Source organism: Oncorhynchus masou, chromosome 6 (assembly GCF_036934945.1).
Source record: "Oncorhynchus masou masou isolate Uvic2021 chromosome 6, UVic_Omas_1.1, whole genome shotgun sequence".
Lineage (NCBI taxonomy): Eukaryota > Metazoa > Chordata > Actinopteri > Salmoniformes > Salmonidae > Oncorhynchus > Oncorhynchus masou.
In genome coordinates, this window is record NC_088217.1 from 57,708,841 (window position 1) to 57,730,644 (window position 21,804).

General features: G+C 40.3%; 1 protein-coding gene across 1 annotated transcript; it reads left to right on the forward strand.

The window, feature by feature from the left end:
• Positions 1 to 7,769: 7,769 nt before the first annotated feature.
• Positions 7,770 to 20,536, forward strand: LOC135542340 (14-3-3 protein beta/alpha-1). The gene is made up of 6 exons (XM_064969236.1): positions 7,770 to 7,880; positions 16,747 to 17,047; positions 17,374 to 17,497; positions 17,831 to 17,994; positions 18,341 to 18,436; positions 18,567 to 20,536. Exons 2-6 carry the CDS (start codon positions 16,754 to 16,756, stop codon positions 18,621 to 18,623), a joined length of 735 nt encoding a protein of 244 aa, XP_064825308.1. The 5' UTR covers positions 7,770 to 7,880; positions 16,747 to 16,753; the 3' UTR covers positions 18,624 to 20,536.
• Positions 20,537 to 21,804: the final 1,268 nt, after the last annotated feature.

Genomic DNA, 21,804 nt, shown 5'->3' on the forward strand with positions numbered 1-21,804 from the left:
AGCGCAATGTAATAAAAAACAGTTGCCAATGGCTGACTTAGATAACTAGATTTATCTCCCCAGAGACCAGCAAAAATAAATCCTGCTTGCATCTTTTTTTCTCTTCAGTGTTATTCCTTTTCTTTTCAACAAAAACTGAAGAGATTAAATCAGAACATCATTGAAAATAATAATATAATTATCATCAATTGTCTCTCCATCTCATTCTGTCTGTTATTCCATTGTATTATAATCATTATTTTATATATACTTAGTCTTTATCTGAAAGCCTAGAAGGCCCATTGTTCCCCACTGTTTCACTAATAATTTGTAGAGTGGCTTTTTCACTATTCTGAATGTTTAAAAGCCATATGTTGTTCTGAAATATGAACACAGAAAAACTGGACATTTTGAACTCTTATTATGATGGTGATTTGAAAAATTACTATCATGTTCTTGAATTGGACTTGCATTTTTCTGGTCTCGGTCTTGACTTGGTCCCCCCCAGGAATCAGTCCCGCTTTAGGTGGTCTCGAACACAACACTGAGAGAGAGATTGATTTACATTTACTATGTTACATCTACCCCTGATTCCAGGTTGCCTGATGTAGAGTAATTAGCACCATGCTCTCTCTCTCCCTCTCTATTTTTCTCTCTCTCCCCCACTCTCTGTTTCTCATTTGAAACATGCACTGTATCAGCCTGACCTAGAAACATGGGACGAGTGTCTTGCTGCATCAACAAGAGCTTGGGAAAATATTTATCTTGGTGCTTGGTGCTCCCAGCATTCAAACTCAGATACATGTAATATGTACATTAATTTCATGACGGTCTGCATGTGCAAGCTTTTCTTTGACAGAGGCCTGTCACACCCGCTACTGATAAACAATATGTCTGCGATTTCATATACTGTATGATGTATGTCATATGCTGAATTTAGTATATACTCTGTGTGAACAGGGCTGGATATTTCTTTGTGTATAAGAATAATTCCAACCAAACATGAGGAGAGTTTGCATTAATAGTGCAAAGGAATATAATCAGCACTATCAATTCAACATTTTCACCAGACAGTCTGACATTGCCTATGATGTGACAGACAAATTGTGCTGAAAATCACTGCAACCTTTCCTTGCGGGGACAAAATAAAGTTGGTCTGTAAACAAAAAATAAAATCAAAAATGTTGTTGTGAAATGTAATTTGTTTGTACACCAGGAGTGAGTGATCTTTAAATGTTAAGATATTGCAAAACATACATTGCACTAAACCCTTGACAATAGGGGACAGTGGGACTTGACACAGACAGAACACTTAATAGTTGATCTTGCTATGCCTCTGTTCTCCTATAATGTCATATTGCGATTCCAAGGACACAGATGTCCACTGACTGTTCAATATACTGTAGTGATCTGGGAAAGGCTCATGGAGAAATTTTGCAGACAGCTGTTTTTCCCTCCCCAGGCTGTGTACCTGGAGAGAGAGAATCACATTTGCCAGGGAATTGCATGCTCCAGCACACTTGCCATAATGTGGTTCAGAGGCACGGGCAGGCAATTGCCTTAGACCTTTCACAACATATTGTAAAGAGGGGGTGGGGGGAGGCCTGACATTTTATTTAGGTAAGCAGTGACACTATTGCAGCAACATATTTGGTATTTATTAGGATCCCCATTAGATGCTGCAAAAGCATCAGCTGCACTTCCTGGGATCCACATGAAACATGACATAGTAGATAGTACAGAGCATTATTAGTCAAGGACTGAAATACATACATTTAAAACGTCACACGTAGCCTACATATCAGTACATACACACAATATCTAGGTCTAATACATAGTGCAGTGCAAATTACAATACAAGATATACAATATAAAATGGCTGTCTCTTCACAGTCCCCTTTGTACAGTAAGGTGTTCTTTTATCTGTTTTAAACTGGTTTTATTGCTTGCTTGAGATACCTGGGGTGGCAGAATTCCATGTAGTCATGACTCTATTTTATACTATGCCTTTCCCAGGCTCTGTTCTGGACCTGGGAACTGTTAAGAGACCTCTGGTTGCATGTCTTATGTTGTACAGAACTGTGTGCCAACTGCTTGAACAGGAGGTTCGGTACCTTCAACACAAGGATTTGCAAAGGATTTGAAACCAAGATTTTTTTAAACATTTGAGCCACTAAAATTGGGGGGCTATGTATAAAAATGGTTGAAATGCCTATACGGTTCATACAATAATTTTGACAAAACCCTTAAATTAATGATGAAAGTCTACACTTAAAGCACATTTTGATTGTTTCCTTTCAAATCCATTGTGGTGGCTTACAGAGCCAAAATTATGCCAATTGTGTCACTGTCCAAATACTTATGGACCTGACCCTATACATATTCAGCCCCCTTGACATTTTCCACATTTTGTTACATTACAGCCTTATTCAAAAATGTTTTAAATCGTTGTTTTCCCTCATCAGTCTACACACAATACCCCATAATAACAAAGCAAAAACAGATTTCTATTCATTTTTGCTCATATATAAAGAAACTAAAATATTACATTTACATAACTATTCAGACACTTTACTCAGTACTTTGTTGAAACACCTTTGGCAGTGATTATAAACCTTTTATCTTTGTCATGATGGGTTATTTTGTGTAGATTGATGAGAAAACCTTTACTTTAATTAATACAGCCTTATGGCTGTAACACAACAAAATGTTTGGAAAAAGTCAAAGGGGTCTGAATAATTTCCGAATGCACTGTATATATACATATTTTTTTATTAAATGTTTTTAATTTAGATATTTGTAAATAAATTCATAAATAAAATTACAGGCCTCTCTCTCATCTTTTTAAGTGGGAGAACTTGCACAATTGGTGTCTGACTAAATACTTTTTTGCCCCACTGTATGATTGACTATAGAGTCAGCTACCATTCTCCGTAGCTTTCCATCTAAATTGTCAATGCCAGGAGGTTGCCATTATTGATCAATAACAATCATTTTCCAACTGCAAATTATGGTGGAAAATAAGTATTTGGTCAATAACAAAAGTTTATCTCAATACTTTGTTGTATACCCTTTGTTGGCAATGACAGAGGTCAAACGTTTTCTGTAAGGCTTCACAAGGTTTTCACACACTGCTGCTGGTATTTTGGCCCATTCCTCCATGCAGACCTCCTCTAGAGCAGTGAAGTTTTGGGGCTGTTGTTGGGCAACACGGACTATGATCCTATTAGCAGCATTTTGTAAGGCAGGCCAAAGTTAAACATGAAAAAAAAAACATATGTAGGACTATCCATCCAATAGCATAGTCTCCACTACACCCTGCTGGCTGCTTCAAAGCATAACTTTACCACAGTCAGGTTCACACTTATAAAATACCTCTGAGGACTAGCCTTACCCTAATATTAACCACACTGCTAACCTTGTGCCTAACCCTAAAAAGCACATTTTTCTTTTCATCCATTTTTTCACGATATACAGTGCCATGCAAAAGTATTCATCCCCCTTGGCTTTTTCCTATTTTGTTGCATTACAACCTGTAATTTAAATTGATTTTTATTTGGATTTTATGTAACGGACATACACAAAATAGGCCAAATTGGTGAAGTGAAATGAAAAAAATAACTTGTTTAAAAAAATGCAACGGAAAAGTGGTGTGTGCATATGTATTCACCCCCTTTGCTATGAAGCCCCTAAATAAGATCTGGTGCAACCAATTACCTTCAGAAGTCTCATAAATAGTTAAATAAAGTCCACCTGTGTGCAATCTAAGTGTCACATAATCTCAGTATATATACACCTGTTCCGAACGGCCCCAGAGTCTGCAACATCACTAAGCAAAGGGCACCACCAAGCAAGCGGCACCATGAAGACCAAGGAGCTCTCCAAACAGGTCAAGGACAAAGTTGTGGAGAAGTACAGATCAGGGTTGGGTTATAAAAAAAAAAATCTGAAGTTTTGAACATTCCACAGAGCAACATTAAATCCATTATAAAAGAATGGAAAAAATATGGCACCACAACAAACCCGCCAAGAGAGGGCCGCCCACCAAAACCCATGGACCAGCAAGGAGGGCATTAATCAGAGAGGCAACAAAGAGACCAAAGATTACCCTGAAGGAGCTGCAAATCTCCACAGCGGAGATTGGAGTATCTGTCCATAGGACCACTTTAAGCCGTACACTCCAGAGTTGGGCTTTAAGGAAGAGTGGTCATAAAAAACGTTATTGCTTAATTAGGGATAGGTGTCCTGTGAGCAGGACAACATCCGGTGAAATTGTAGGGCGCACAATTCAAATAAATATTCCTAATATTAAACATTCATGAACATACAAGTGTCTTATACCATTTAAAAGCTTATCGTCTTGTTAATCGAACTGCATTGTCAGATTTCAAAAAGGCTCTATGGTGAAAGCATACCATGCAATTGTCTGAGGATGGCGCCAACATATTTTTCAACCAGCACAGGCTTCACAAAATCACAAATCGCGATTAAATAAATCACTAACTTTTGAATATCTTCCTCTGTTAGCAATCCCAAGGGTCCCAGCTTCAACATGATTGGTCGTTTAGTTAGATAAAATCCTTCTTTTTATCCCAAAAAGTCAGTTTAGTTGGCACCATCGATTTCAGTAATCCACTTGTTCAACATGCAGACAAAGGAGTCCAAAAAGCTACAGCAAAACTTAATCAAAAAAAGTCAAACGACATTTCTATTTAATCCTCAGGTACTCTAAAATGTAAATAAACTATAATATTTCATATGGAAAGTAGTATGTTCAACAGGAAAGGAAAATCGTAAGTGCCCGACCTCTCCCTTAAGACTGATTTTCTTCAGGAGGTCTCCTAATAAAAACTTGAAATACTTGTTCATTTTTTCAAAAAGAAGCCTGAAACCTTGTATAACGACTGTTGACATCTAGTTGAAGCCATAAGAATTGCAATCTGGGAGACGGATTTACATAGAAACAATAGGTTTCCATAATAAGAGCCTGGGAGCTAAAAAACAACAACATTTTGGTCGGATTTCCTTTGGATTTTTGCCTGCCATATTAATTCTGTTATAGTCTCAGACATAATTTTAACAGTCTTAGAAACTTCAATGTGTGTTTTATCCAATGTTATCAATTATATGCATATCCTGGTTTCTGGGCCTAAGTAACAGGCAGTTTACTTTGGGCACGTCAGTCAGGCGGAAATTCAGGAAACTAGACCCTATCTTAGAGAGGTTTAAAAGAAAGAAATAAGCAAACACGTTTGGTGTTCGCCAAAATGTGGGAGATGTGGGAGACTCCCCAAACATATGGAAGAAGGTACTCTGGTCAGATGAGACTAAAACTGATATTTTTGGCCATCAAAGAAAACGTTATGTGTGGCGCAAATCCAACACGTTTCATCCCCCGAGAACACCATCCCCACAGTGACGCATGGTGGTAGCAGCATCATGATGTGGGGATGTTTTTCATCGGCAGGGACCGGGAAACTGGTCAAAATTGAAGAAATGATGGATGGCGCTAAATAAATTCTTGAGGGAAACCTGTTTCCCTCTTCCAGAAATTTGAGATTGGGACGGAGGTTCACCTTCCAGCTGGACAATGACCCAAAGCATACTGCTAAAGTAAGACTTGAGTGGTCTAAGAGGAAACATTTTAATATCTTGGAATTTGCTAGTCAAAGCCCAGACCTCAATCCACAGAATCTGTGGTAAGACTTAAAGATTGCTGTACACTAGCAGAACCCATCCAACTTTAAGGAACTGGAGCATTTTCGCCTTGAAGAGTGGGCAAAAATCCCAGTGGCTAGATGTGCCAAGCTTATAGAGACATACCCCAAGAGACTTGCAGCTGTAATTGCTGCAAAAGGTGGCTCTACAAAGTATTGACTTTGGGGGGGTGAATACTTACGCACGTTTTCTGATTTTTTTGTGTTGTTTCTTGTTTGTTTCACAATAAAATATATTTAGCATCTTCATAGTGATAGGCATGTTGTGTAAATCAAATGATATTACACCCCCCCCCAAAAAAAATCCAGGTTGTAAGCAGCAAAATAGGAAAAATACCAAGGCGGGTGAATAGTTTCGCAAGCCACTGTAGACAATTTTGACTTTGCAGCTTGGCCATCCAGTGGGAACCCCTCATAGGTCATGGATACGAGTGCATTGCAAACACTGGGTTAAACATTTGTACCCATGACTTGAGACGTACTATTCTTGACTCCTGTGAATGATTAAGAGAGGCCTAGAATTCCTTTTGTTTTATTTCTCAGTCTCTCTCTTATTTTTCTTATTTTATTTTTTACATAAACGCATACATTTATCCATAATTCGATAATACCAACAGTCATTTATTTGGTGTTCTTGCTTGAAGAACAAACCTGAATAAGATGCAATCTGATGACACCACTTCAGGGGTGCTTAATTAAAGTTCAAGATGGGGTACAGCTTGTTTCTGAACTTTTCTTTGGGCATTTGTGGTACTGCCTTGAGCTGCAGTGCAGACGCAGTCTTCAGTTAGTGACCAAAATTCAGCAGTAATAAGGCCTTGGTCAAACACAATTTCTAGTGTCAGTAGTGAAAGAGCATGCTTTATGCTGGTATGTAACCTAAAACGAAACTGGGGAGCTTGGAGTTTTTCCCCTTAAAAGGGTTTTATTACAGACAGAATACTCCTCAGTTTCATCAGCTGTCCGGGTGGTCGGTCTCAGACGATCCCGCAGGTGAAGAAGCCGGATGAGAAAGTCCTGGGCTGGCGTGGTTACACAAGGTCTGTGGTTGTAAGGCCGGTTGGACGTACTGCCAAATTCTCTAAAACAACGTTGGAGGCAGCTTATGGTAGAGAAATTAACAATAAACTCTCTGGCAACAGATATGGTGAACATTCCTACATGAGACACATGTGGCAATGTGTTGTGTGACAAAACTGCACATTTCAGAGTGGCCTTTTATTGTCCCCAGCACAACTTACACCTGTGCAATGATCATGCTGTTTAATCAGCTTCTTGATATGCCACACCTGTTAAGTCGATGGATTAACTTGGAAAATGAGAAATACTCACTAACAGGGATGTAAACAAATTTGTGCACACATTTTTAGAGAAATATGCTTTTTGTCCATGTGGAACACTTCTGAGATCTTTTATTTCAGCTCATGGAACATGGTACCAACACTTTAGACATTTCCTTTGTCATTTTGTTCAGTATACATGGAACTCTTTTCATCCGAGGGGGTTCTTAGAACATTCACTATGTAAAAAAAATGTGTGGGTGAAAGGGTTATTCTACCAAGTCCCATAACGGGTTCTTCTGCCAGAATAACTTTTTCTCAGAGCAGTGTTTTTTCTAAGAGCAGTGTTGTTAGTATTATGGAAGCAATATATACTTTTAATCATATGCATGCAATCATATTCATGGAAGCAGTCATTTCATAAGACATGATCAGTGCTTGACTTGGACAGGAGCTCACAGGAGCTGATTACTGGCAAATGTTCTACTGCTTGAGCTCCTGTTCCTCTTTAATAATATTAGCTCAAAAGTATTGTGGCGCTCCTGCAACTTTACATAAACAGTACAGCCAGACTATCCTGTCTCAACATCTGTGTTCTATGATTTACACTTTACATCGGACTGTAAGCAATCGCTTGGAGACAGTAACTATGGTGACCACCTACGTCATCGCATAGTGGCTCGCATACTCTTTTTGACGTCAAATACCCTGCAAGAATGCTTAGGAAACCCCGGAGTGCTGTTACCATAGACACTGGCGGGGGGAGGGGTGCAGTTTTAGAGGAAGCGGAAGTGTTAGCGCAGGCGGAAGTGGTACTGCCCTGAAAATCCCGAGCAGCGAACGGAGGACAGCTTGGTACTCCCATCGTTTAGAGAAAAAGCAGGATTCAAAATACAAGCTAAATGTGAGTTCACTTGCATAAAAGTTCGATTATATTATTATCTCCTGGGTAAGATTGGTAATTGTGGGTTCATAATAATGACCCAACAATGTCTCCAATCGCTATCTGTGGCGGACAGTGCCTATTGTGGTTTGGGGCTGGGTACAAGGATTTAGGCCGAGACGCGAGATTGAATATCGAGCGAGAGCTCACAAGCTAGCTATGAATTAGATTATTGTGAACCACGTAGGGGAGATCTCAGATCTGCCCTGGGAAATATGAACCCAAATCCAAAATGGTACCGTAATGCTGGTGTATATATCCACAGAAGACTGTTTATTTTTTTTTGCAAGGCTAATGTTCCCTGCCTGGTCGTCGTGAAATCAAGACTTACAGGAGCTACCTTACCAGCGCTAACAAGCTAATGCTAACTTGACGCTATCTCCAGCTAATTTTACAAGTGAATGGACTGCAATGCACAGGTTTTTGCGATTACACTGGTGCTTAATAGCTACGAATTAAATTATATGTTCGTATATCCAACTCATTGGTAGCATTCAATTACTATAACTGTTGCTAGATAACGTTAGCTGGTTTGCTAACGGCAGCTTTCATATTAAAATTCCGCAAGGGAATGCGACAGAGAGGGCGTTACTAGCTCTCCAGCTCCATCTTCAATGCCGGACTGGAATCTAGCAAGCTAGCGCTTTAGCGATTAGGTTGGCTACCGATTTTATAGCGCAATGGTGCAGTATTTCCGCCATGGACGTTACATTTGACATCCGTGATCATAACTAGTTCGCGAGTATTTGCTAACGATCGAAAGATGGTTATGTTGGAGGAAACTGTAGCGATAGTAAAACACAGTGACATTTAAGACACAGCCTTGGTAATGTAGGATACCATACTGTCATAGTATACCAGTTGTTTTTTAAATATTTTTATAAATAAACTGATCTCAACTGGCGCAAGTGACATAGCCATTGTGAGCAAATCTGACCTTATCACAGTCGAAATTGACTTGAGATAACATGGCCACAAGAGCCGTGTAACTAACTATACATGGCCATAATAATACATTGGTTTAACAATAAAGCTAAGATCACCTGCTGCGTTGTCACTGCTGCACGTTATTTCTTAGGGATGTATGTCCTTTGAAAACATGCCTTGCGTCTAGAGCTGGGTTTCACGTAAAAGTTATATGGTTAATTTCCTATAATGGTTGTTTAGAAGAAGAAAGTCTGCTGATTATGGCTTAAACTTTCTAGAGCCCCAATGGGGACAAATCGACATTTCTAGGAATGTCGTGTTTTCAAGATAGATTATCAGAAAACCACAATATTGGAGTTTGTTTAGTGGCCAATCATAATGGACAAGTTTGCTCAAATATAATAATATTTACCAAGCTGATCTTATATTGTCCTATGTCAGCATTATTTGACGTTCCGGTGTGGACAATATTTTCTTTATAACATTAAATTTTTGTTACTGGCCCAGAGAAAGGGGTTCCTTTCCTCTCAAAAAAAATGCTGAAAGTGTTCAAAGGTACATGTATACTGTGTTTTTAAAATATTTTTAATGACCTTTATTTAGCTAGGCAAGTCATTTAAGAACAAATTATGATTTACAATGATGGCCTGTATGTCAATATATCAAATTAATTCAATCAATGCCTGTATAACAAGAATCGCTTTTTTTCTATTTTTCTTTATGAGCGTTTGTTCTCATGTTGTTGTTTTGTGTCTTGGCTCCTTGTGTGCTGTGCACCTTCCCATTTACACACATACAGCAAGCCCTCCCCCTTACTATTCCCAACAACAACGATGAGATCACTTCTTTCTCTCCTTTTTTTAAGACAAGAACTTTGAAAGTTTCTTCAAGTACAATTGCAAAAAGCATCAAGCGCTATGATGAAACAGGCTTTCATGTGGACCGCCACAGGAAAAGAAGACCCGGAGTTACCTCTGCTGCAGAGGATAAGTTCATTGGAGTTACCAGCCTCAGAAATTGTAGCTCAAATAAATGCTTCACAGAGTTCAAGTAACAGACACATCTCAACATCAACTGTTCAGAGGAGTCTGCGTGAATCAGGCCTTAATGGTCAAATTGCTGCGAAGACACCACTACTAAAGGAAACCAATAAGAAGAAGAGACTTGCTTGGGTCAAAAAACACGAGTAATGGACATTACACCGGTGGAAATCTGTCCTTTTGATCTGAGTCCAAATGTGAGATTTTTGGTTCCAACTGCTGTGGCTTTGTGAGACGCAGAGTAGATGAACAGATGAATTCCGCATGTGTGGTTACCACCGTGAAGCATGGGGGTGCTGCTGGGGTGCTTTGCTGGTGACACTGTTGATGATTTATTTAGAATTAATTTAGAATTAATCTGTAACCGATGCCATTCATATTCTATCTCTGAAACTCACTTAGATAATACATTTGATGATACAGTGGTAGCAATACATGGTTATAACATCTACCGAAAATACAGAAATGCCAACGGAGGCGGTGTTGCTGTCTATATTCAGAACCACATTCCTGTAAAGCTTAGAGAGGATCTAATGTTAAATACTGTTGACGTAATATGGCTACAAGTTCATCTGCCTCACCTAAAGCCCATTCTTATGGGAAGCTGCTATAGACCACCAAGTGCTAAGTCAGTATCTGAATGTGTGAAATGCATGATAATGTAAACTCGGCAACAACAAAAAACGTTCACACTGTCAACTGTTTTTATTTTCAGAAAACTTAACATGTGTAAATATTTGTATGAACATAATATTCAACAACTGCGACATAAACAGAACAAGTTCCACAGACATGTGATTAACAGAAATGAAATAACTTGTCCCTGAACAAAGGGGGGGTCAAAATAAAAAGTAACAGTCAGTATCTGGTGTGGCCACCAGCTTCATTAAATACTGCAGTGCATCTCCTCGTGGAGTGCACCAGATTGGCCAGTTCTTGCTGTGAGATGTTACCCCACTCTTGCACCAAGGCACCTGCATGTTCCCGGACATTTCTAGGGGGAATGGCTATAGCCCTCACCCTCCGATCCAACAGGTTCCAGACGTGCTCTATGCGATTGAGATCCGGGCTCTTCGCTGGCCATGGCAGAACACTGACATTCATGTCTTGCAGGAAATCACGCACAGAACGAACAGTATGGCTGGTGGCATTGTCATGCTGGAGGGTCATGTCAGGTTGAGCCTGCAGGAAGGGTACCACATGAGGGAGGAGGATGTCTTCCCTGTAACGAGTTGAGATTGCCTGCAATGACAACAAGCTTAGTTCGATGATGCTGTGACACACCGCCCCAAACCATGACGGACCCTCCACCTCCAAATTGATCCCGCTCACAGAGTACAGGCCTCTGTGTAATGCTCATTCCTTCGACGATAAACGCAAATCCGACCATCACCTCTGGTGAGACAAAACTGCGACTCGTCAGTGAAGAGCACTTTTTGCCAGTCCTGTCTGGTCCAGCAACGGTGGACTCTAGGAGCTCAGATGCAAAAATGTAGTTACCAACGTTTCGACAGCCAAGCTGTCTTCATCAGGGTTTAATCACAAACACTGCGGGATGACTCGTTTATATAGTGTCAAAAGACACAGGTGTCAGTAATCATGGCAAGTGGCCTAATATCATTGGCTAATTATCAAATATTAAAATGGCATAAAAACAGCATGCAAACAACAAATGGATAGCATACGAGCATACGCTCAATGCAATGGCACTTATAAATGTAGATCCTTCAAACACCCACAAACAGGGAAATCAATCCCAATCAAATGTGTTGTTACGTGCTCCACTAAGGTAGTTATTTATCTTACTTGTCCTTGTGGCAAAAATTATGTGGGTAAAACGAAGCTCAAATTAAAAGTACGTATCTCAGAGCATCATAGCACCATTAGGTGTAAAAACTTTACTTACCCAGTTGCGGCCCACTTCTTGGAGGCAGGCCACTCGATTTTGTCTCTGCGTTACTTTGGCATCAAACATGTCATCCACCCTAGGAGAGGGGGTGACCTTGATAATTTATTGTTAAAACGAGAGGCTGCCTGGATCTTTAACTTAAAGACCCTTGCTCCCTTCGGTCTCAACGTAGACTTTGATCTGAAGCCATTCTTGTGATTATTGTGACTTTGTCATTGTAATTGTTTGTAAGCTTGTGTCGTCAAATTAATTTATGATCGTATGCTATCCATTTGTTGTTTGTATGCTGTTCTTTGTATGCCATTTTAATATTTGATGATTAACCAATGAATATTAGGCCACTCTTGGCCATGATTACAGACACCAGTGTCTTTTGACAGAATATAAACAAGTCATCCTGCAGTATTTGTGAATATACCCTGATGAAGACAGCTTGGCTGTAGAAACATTGGTAATTACATTTTTGCATCTGAGCTCCTAGAGTGTCTGGCTGTTATTATATTTTCGAAGACCTGCCTTACAACAGGCCTACAAGTCCACCGTCCAGCCTCTCTCAGCCTATTGTGGACAGTCTGAGCACCGATGGAGGGATTGTGCGTTCCTGGTGTAACTCGGGCAGTTGTTGTTGCCATCCTGTACCTGTCCCGCAGGTGTGATGTTTGGATGTACCAATCCTGTGCAGGTGTTGTTACACGTGGTCTGTCTCTCTGTAGCGCTGTCTTAGGCGTCTCACAGTACGGACATTGCAATTTATTGCCCTGGCCACATTTGCAGTCCTCATGCCTCCTTGCAGCATGTCTAAGGCACATTCACAAAGGTAAGCATGGACCCTAGGCATCTCTCTTTTGGTGTTTTTCAGAGTCAGTAGAAAGGCCTCTTTAGTGTCCTAAGATTTCATAACTGTGACCTTAATTGCCTATCGTTTGTAAGCTGTGTCTTAACCTCTCTGGGATATGTGGGACGCTAGCATCACACCTGGCCAAAAGCCAGGGAAAATGCAGAGCACCAAATTCAAATACATTACTATAAAATCAAACTGTCATTTAATCACACATGCCATATAGCAAATTAAAGCTACACTTGTTGTGAATCTAGCCAACATGTCAGATTTCAAAAAGGCTTTTCGGCGAAAGCGACCGATGCTATTACCTGAGGATAGCACCCCGTAAACAAAGAGAGAAACCATATTTCAACCCTGCGGGCGTGACACAAAACACAGAAATAAAAATATAATTCATGCCTTACCTTTGCCAAGCTTCTTTTCAACTGATTCAGAGGGGTTGGGTTAAATGCGGAAGACACATTTCAGTTGAATGCATTCAGACATTCAACTGACTAGGTAACAGTCACACTGTAAATTAAAGGAATGGGTGGATTTGTCTTTTAAGTTGTTTGGCAAATGCACATGTTTTAGAAACTTTAACCTGCTCTTTTCTGGTTAGGAAATCAAAAAGTTTGCCTGCATGAAGAATTATTTGAAAAGGTTGCTTTTTGGTAAGCTGAAGCTCCTTTCCCTTTGTTAATTACCCACACCGTGTAGTCTCTTCAATCACAAGGTAGTTAATACTATTGTCACCCATCAGAATATTATCACCCATCAGAATATTGTAACTCTAATCTGGTCTTTAGGCTACAACTATTATTACTACATCTATATGTGAAATTAGTTTTGATATAGTTTAGGTCAGGTGTCACTAGCCTTCTCAAGATCACTTTCTGAGTCAAAATGCAACCCGAGATCTACTGCTCAGATTTTCTTTTAACGTGTCTTAAAACATTTAAGTCTATGCGACACTAACCTATTAAAAACAGTACTGTAGCAATGAGATTTGTGCAGTGGGCTATAGGCCCAATACGTTATCACCGCACATTGGCTTTGCTTGAATTGCCCCCCCCGCCCCAAAAAAAGTTAATTTAAAACTGTGAGTTATATGATCACAGCGGTAATAGATAAGTCATTGTATTACTTTTGAGTCACAGCTGATTGAGCATACATATAAATAATTTGCTTATTTTTTTACTTTACTGGGCTGATGGTGCCTGCATCTGATGGTCAGTCTCAGCGGAGGGAGAGAGCAGCTGACTGAGGGTCTGCCTCAAACGTCCTGCTGCTTTCCCTTTCCTCTGCTGACACTGACCAAAAAGGGACACCGATTTTTCATGCTGTGAACAGAGAAAGTGAAATATTCCTGGATATTAAAAAATAACCAAGACTCTTAATAAAAACGCAAGCCTATCGATACACTTTCCTACTCATTCGTTACAACTGCAGCGCTGGTTGAAGCACGAGTGGAAGTGGGAAGAATATGCATTTTATGGCTTATAAATGTTGAATAAAAAGAGTTGACAGTGCTGAGTAAGGACTTACATAAACTCACTCATAAAAACAGCAGCTCTCGTCATGGTTAAAAATTTTAAAAAATCTCGCTGTATCAGCTTTAATGTAGCTTTTTTAAAATTCCTGCTACATTACTGCAGACACGGTAAACTGAGCCACACGATTGGCCAGCGGTAGGCCTTTAGTGCACTCTCTGGGCCAGCCTGGAAGGCAGGGTCCGTAACTTCAGACACATGTTTCAAAATGCAAACTCTGCCTGCTCAGCGCTCAGGCCAGCTAAAGTGGGTGCACCTACCTGTAACATGTACACTACCAGTCAAAAGTTTGGACACACATACTCATTCAAGGTTTTTTAAAATGTTTTATTGTTATTATTTTCTAAATTGTAGAATAATAGTGAAGACATCAACTATGAAATAACACATTAAATCCAAGAAAGTGTTAAACAAATCCAAATATATTTTAGATAATTCAAAGTAGCTACCCTTTGCCTTGATGACAGTTTTGCAGTCTTGACATTCTCTCAACCAGCTTCCCTGGAGGTGTGTTCGGTCATTGTCCTGCTGAAAAACAAATGATAGTCCCACTAAGCGTAAACCAGATGCGATGGCATATCGCTGCAGAATGCTGTGGTTGCCATGCTGGTTAAGTGTGCCTTGAATTCCAAATAAATTAAGAATATTGACACCAGCAAAGCACCATAACACCACCTCCTCCATGCTTCATGCTGGGAACCATGCATGTGCCGATCATCCATTCACCTACTCTGCATCTCAGAAATACACAGTGGTTAGAACCAGAAATGTATAATTTGGACTCTTCAGACCAAAGGAGATTTTCACCTGTCTATTGTCCATTGCTCTCTTATTGTTGGTGTCCGTTAGTGGTGGTTTCTTTGCAGCAATTCAACCACGAAGGCCTGATTCACGCAGTCTCCTCTGAACAGTTGATTTTGAGATGTCTGTTACTTGAACTCCGTGAAGCATTTATTTGGGCTACAATTTCTGAAGCTGGTAACTCAAATTAACTTATCCTCTGCAGCAGAGGTAACTGGGTCTTGATGGATGATGGGTTTTTGTGACTGTACTTGAAGAAATGTTCCGTATTAACTGACCTTTGTCTTAAAGTAATGATGGACTGTCATTTCTCTTTGCTTATATGAGCTGTTCTTACCACAACATGGACTTGGTCTTTAACCAAATAGAGCTATCTTCTGTATATCACCCCTACCTTGTCACAACATAAATGCTTGGCTCAAACGTATTAAGGAGGTAAGAAATTCCACAAATTGACTTTTAACAAGGCACACCTGCTAATTGAAATGCATTCCAGGTGAATACCTCATGAAGCTGGTTGAGAGAATGCCAAGAGTGTGCAACGCTGTCATCAAGACAGGGTGGCTTCTTTTGAAAAATCTTAAGTAAAAATATATATTTGGATTTGTTAAACGTGTTATTTCATAGTTTTCACTATTTTCACTATTATTCTACAATTGTAGAAAATAGTACAAATGTGGCCTCCCGAGTGGCGCAGTGGTCGAAGGCACTGCATCACAGTTGCTAGCTGTGCCACTAGAGATCCTGGTTCGAGTCCAGGCTCTGTTACAGCCGGCCGCGAACGGGAGACTTGTGGGGTGGCGCACAATTGGCCCAGCGTCGTCCGGGTTAGGCGAGGGTTTGGCTGGCAGGGATGTCCTTGTTCCAACGTGCTCTAGCGACTCCTGTGGCTGGCCGGGTGCATGCACGCTGACACGGTCGCCAGGTGTAGTGTTTCCTCTGACACGTTGGTGTCGTACGGGAGTTGCAGCGATGTAACTACCAATTGGACACCACGAAATTGGGGAGAAAATGGGTTAAAAGTAAAAACAAAAAATCAAGATAAACCAGCAAATGAGTAGGTGTCCAAACCTTTGACTGGTACATTTATTTTGTAACGCTCGTGCACGGAATGTAGCCGCTGTGGTTTGCATGTAAGGGAGTAGTTCCTGACTGGTATCTGAAAGGTTTTATGATGTTTATTAATCAATTTGATTGTGTAGCCTATTGAATACTCAGTAATTTTCCATTTGAAGGACACTTGCAGGTTTTGGGTCAGTTCCATTTAAATTCAGTCAAGTAAACTTGCTTTTCAGTTTACTTCCAGAATTAACTGAATTGAAATGAAATTGACCCGGACATGTATGGACATGCTATTGGGTTGTCTTTATATCTGTATATTAATGCATATTTAAAAATCCTAATCATTATCAGTCAGAAATGAGGCCCTCCTTTAGCTGAGAGAGACGTCTGTGCTAATAGGCTATTGGTTTGTTGGGCATTTTATTACACCTAATAACTGAGTATTCAGTAGGCTACATGATAAAACGGATTAATAAAATCAGAACATTATAAAACTTTTCAGGACCCACAGAGGTGCACATTAATGTTCTAGCCCAGCACAAGCACACCAGATGCATCTAATCAGGTCTGTTAGTATACGACTAGATAAAAAAAAATCATCCCCTTGGGTCCACAGTACTAGGATTGTAGAATGGGTAACCTCATACTTTCTAACACTACTAATAACTGTTGCTTGGTGTGACTATGACCACAATAACTCTGTGCCATTTCACAGCCTCGACATGGACAAGAACGACCTGGTACAGAAGGCTAAGCTGGCCGAGCAGGCCGAACGCTATGACGACATGGCGGCGGCGATGAAAGCGGTGACGGAGCAGGGCGGCGAGCTCTCCAACGAGGAGCGCAACCTGCTGTCGGTGGCCTACAAGAATGTGGTGGGGGCGCGTCGCTCCTCCTGGCGTGTCATCTCCAGCATCGAGCAGAAGACCGAGGGCAACGAGAAGAAGCAGCAGATGGCCCGTGAATACCGCGAGAAGATTGAGGCCGAGCTGCAGGACATCTGCAAGGATGTGCTGGTGAGAGAGCTTGCTAGTCCCCATCGCTTTCAAAGGAATCCCTTGATGCTATGGGGACAGGGTGATATAACGTGACACTGGGGCTAGAGTTACATTCATTTAGAGTCCAGGCAATTTGGGAATGTGGTTGGAAGTGGAAATTGTACAGGGAAAATGCCCTATTTACACAACAAGCATTTTTCATTTAGCGTGAATGTGAGCTGGAATGAATTTGACACCAAAGCAAGGTTGCAGAGCATCTATTTTTGGTTAATCTTTTGTTTGGTCCTGTGTGTTGAAAGAGTGGAGTTGACTGACACCCAATCAACCCCTTTTCTTGGTTTTAGGCACTCCTCGACAATTACCTCATTGCCAATGCGACTCAGGCAGAAAGCAAGGTGTTCTACCTTAAAATGAAAGGTGACTACTACAGATATCTGTCCGAGGTGGCATCTGGAGACTCAAAAAAGAGTAAGTAGATCTCTGTTCTGTGAGGAAGCTTCCGAGTCACACTGTTGCCAAGAACCCATAATCGTTAATTGGCCGCTTTTCCTTAGCCTCTGGTTATCATGGAAATAAGCAAAACCTACATTTTTATAATCTGCTGCTTGCAGTGCTTTTTAAGGCTTAAGTGGTATCATCACTGGCCTGATTTGATGTCCACAGTACATAATATCTAGACAATGTTCAATCAGTATCCATTATACAGGAGATGCTCTGTGAAATGAAACATTACTTCTCTTCAACAAAAGCATGATGAGTGAATAGTGTTAATTCATTGGGCCCCTTCTCTCCCCATCACAGCCACAGTGGAGAACTCCCAGCAGGCCTACCAAGAGGCATTTGACATCAGCAAGAAGGACATGCAGCCGACACACCCCATCAGGCTGGGCCTCGCTCTCAATTTTTCCGTCTTCTATTACGAGATCCTCAACTCCCCCGAGCAGGCCTGCAGTTTGGCAAAGGCGGTGGGGCACAGTTATACACACACATGTTACACCATCACACTGCAGTGACTGCATGATACAGAAGGAGCCTTTTTTGGCCTCCGAATCAATACGGAGTGAAAACACGCCCCTCCTGCTCAGCTTTTTTACACAAACCTGTTCGTTAACACCAGTGCTTGTGCTGTTGGCATTTGCCAAATATTTAAATGAAAAATAGTCTGTTGACTGTTGTGATGGTGCTTTGTCATCTGGAGTACCAAGCTTTGTCAATTGGTAAAGTGTTTTGGAGGCATTTTATGCTGTGGTATTCTGAGTCTTATAAAACATGTTTTTTTTACCCCCTTCCATATACCTATTTTCCCTATAGGCTTTCGACGAAGCGATCGCCGAACTTGACACCTTGAACGAGGACTCTTACAAAGACAGCACCTTGATCATGCAGCTACTAAGGGACAATCTCACTGTAAGTGCTTACCGCCAATATGCGCCTTGCCAATGACATGCCATTCAAATGCATTATCGTTCGATAGACTTGGAACTGAATGCCTCAGGTGTATGAATCCAATGTTTTTTTGTTTTTTCCCCCTCTACAGCTGTGGACATCAGAAAACCAGGGTGACGAGGGGGATGCCGGCGAAGGGGAGAACTAAAGGCGTTGCACATCACTGTTAATCCACTCACACTCTTCTTTCTCTTATTTTACACATATACAGCCCATACATCCCTACTCCATCCAGCCCCCTCCCTTTCTGTATGACAAGCAGCATGAATTGTACCTGACCTACCAGTTGTGCCCTTTCTCAGATATGCTCAGTTGTTAACAAGCAGAGTATTGTTTTGTGAGGATAAAAGAAAAAGACATTTACCCGGTTGAGTGGCAAGGCCATTCACCCCCCCCCCCCTTCCCCTTTTGATTCTCTCCTAACATTTCATAAAGATATGTTCTTTCACCTAGCAAGATATGCATTTTAATATCCTTTTTTGCTTTGCTAGTGTACTGGCGATTGCTGGTTTTATTCAAAAAGGTCATTAAACTGTCCGTTTATTTTCAACAAACACTGTGATGCTTAGTTTTTCTCCACATAATCACAAGTTCTGGTCGCTAAAATTCAGTACTGTATGTAGCAGTGCAATTCTGCTGTGGCCTCATAGAGAATGGTAGAAGAGGTTGTATTGTGACACTGACTAACATGCATATTGCTGTGTATTGTACATTTTATTTTGGATCTGGAACTAAAATGAATACAAGGGACCCCAGGTTTTGCCATTCAATGTATGTCCAGCTGAAAAGAAAAAAAAACATTCCATTAGAACCTAACATTAAAGGTAGACTCAGCAAAATAACGTTGCAGCACTGCAGATATTGAGATGAGCAAGACTTTGGTCTTACACGGTCACACAGTATCTGTGCATGCGCACAGGTTTGCTTCACATTGTTAGTGTGGTAGGTACGAGACCAAAACAGAGTGAAAGTTGAGCTCCCACTTCAGCGCTCTTAGTTGCGGAAATAGACCCACTGCTGTTTACTTTCTGCATTGACGTCATTTCGCTGAGTCTACCTTCAAGATGTTATACGTTTTTTGAACAAACGGGAGCATTTTCCTAATGGTATGTACTAGAACAGTTGACAAAAAGGTGCTGTTTGACATTAGTATAATAATACTATTTTGTTCTTAAATGTTACTTTTTTGCTTTGCGTAATAGTGACTTGCACATTGGTTCAAAACTGTAAATTGTAAACCCTTTTAAAATACATTTTAAATCTGTCTTAAATTTTGTTAACCTGCTTGCAAAGAAACACCTTAAAGCTGTTTTATGTTGAACTTTTACATATTGGTTATTAAAGCCTTTCTTGAAGGCCTTATGCTGACAGTCCAAACTGACCAGTCAAAAGTTAGATTTCATAAAGGAAACAATAAGAGAATGCATGCTCTTGCCCACGAAGAGTGTGTAAGCAAGCCCCCTTATGTAAATTGTGTCAGAGATGGCATTGATGCTTTTGTTTTGTGTATCTCCAGACTTAAGGGTCTATCAGAGGAGACCATATTGTCAGTGGATGGGTTAGATTCTGGAGTAGTGCAAGGAACTTGAAGAAGTAGCTGAATTCACTCAGTGTCACAATACTTTGTCATCACCATAACATTCCACTTAGGTGTTGAATTCATCTGGTTCAGTCTTGCTGAAGACAATGTTTCATGCACTGAAAAAAATCTCCCCGTTAGCTGAATAAATGGCAGTTATTCTACGCTTAATTAAAAAAATGCAGTAGTGAATGTGGAACCGAGCCTGTCTGTATATCTGGTATTTCCAATTGCTTTGTTTTTACTGACCAGTATTCTGCCTAAAGTTTGCTTCTGTGATGGTTTATATTGCTTAGCGCGCACGTGGTTGTGAAAATTTAGAATAGCATTAAAACAAAAATACACAAAAAAAAACAACCCCTGGTTATTGACGTAATACTAGATTTGTATGTCTTTTAAAACAGTTCTAGTTTCACCCTACATGTTATCAGGAAAATGTAAAAGACAATTTAAAGTGAAATAAAAGTTTTATCAGTTCCAAATTGTCCTGTTTTGTTTTTGTAACGAGTGGTTTGTCTGACAGAGTTAAACACTCTCGCATACATTTTTACTTAGTCTGATAAGCATTATTTAATGTTAAATTAAAACAGGCTAATTATTTAGTTGACCTCAAAGGCTGCATTTACAGCCCAATTCTGATCTTTTTTTCACTAATTGGTTTTTCAACCAATCAGATCAGCGATTGGTCAAAATAACAATTAGTGGGAAAAATGTCTGAAATGGGTTGCCTGTGTACATGCAGCCAAAGAAGATTCAATCAGATCAAGTATTAACCGGATAGCCAACACCCGCATAGCTGATGTTTTGGCAGTGTAGATGCATTGGAGCTGTCAAATTGGTGAAAAGCTGCTTGATCTTGATCATTGTCATTAAAGCCACACCTTCCTGCTTGCATTAGATGTTCAGAATGAGAAAGTGTAGGCTATATAGAAATGACGCTTAAATTTGAAATAATGAATGAGGATTTCTATCAACCTAATTGAGTAGATTAGGCCTACAAGTCACATTCCACTGTTCGAACGTGTGAACAAGGCTGCACGGGATTGCTCTTAATGCAACTCCGTGCAGCCAATGGCAATGTCCACTTTAGGTATAACGCCAGGAGCTGCTTTTGGATTTGACAGCTCTAGCGCAGCTCACCTTTGACACTGCTAGGCTACGCTGATGTCTGAAAGCGGATCTGATTGAATAGAGCTCTTAATATATTCCTCAGGCGTCCTATTTTTATTTGGTCCTTTCTACTATGGGCTCTTGAATTAGGCTCCATACTATTGCACACAACCTAGAAATTGAAATGAAGCATCAGGGCACTAGATACATCCTGAAGTGCAGTCATTGACCACAATGAAGATAAATGGGGGAAATTATTATTTTGCTACATCAACAAAAGATTGCCAAATATCAAAATTGATTGAATAGCCCCAGGAATTGACCAGCAGTTCTGAAAATCTGAGGATAGTCATTTCTGTGGGGCTCCCTCTTTGAAGTCTGGTTACTCTCATGGATTTTTCCTATTTAGGGAGTTTTTCCTTTAAACTCCCCAACACTGCTTATTTCCTATGGGATTATCATGGCACTTGCTTTCTCTTTAAAATTAAATGTTGTGATCGGCCAACCACGAACCCAGTATAGTATGTACCTTGCATTATTTAACAGCATTTAAAAAAAAAAAGGTTAGTTGGGGAAAACGGGGTTGTGGGTCATGAGATATGCAGTTGAAGATAAAATAAACAAAAATACAAAACACAGC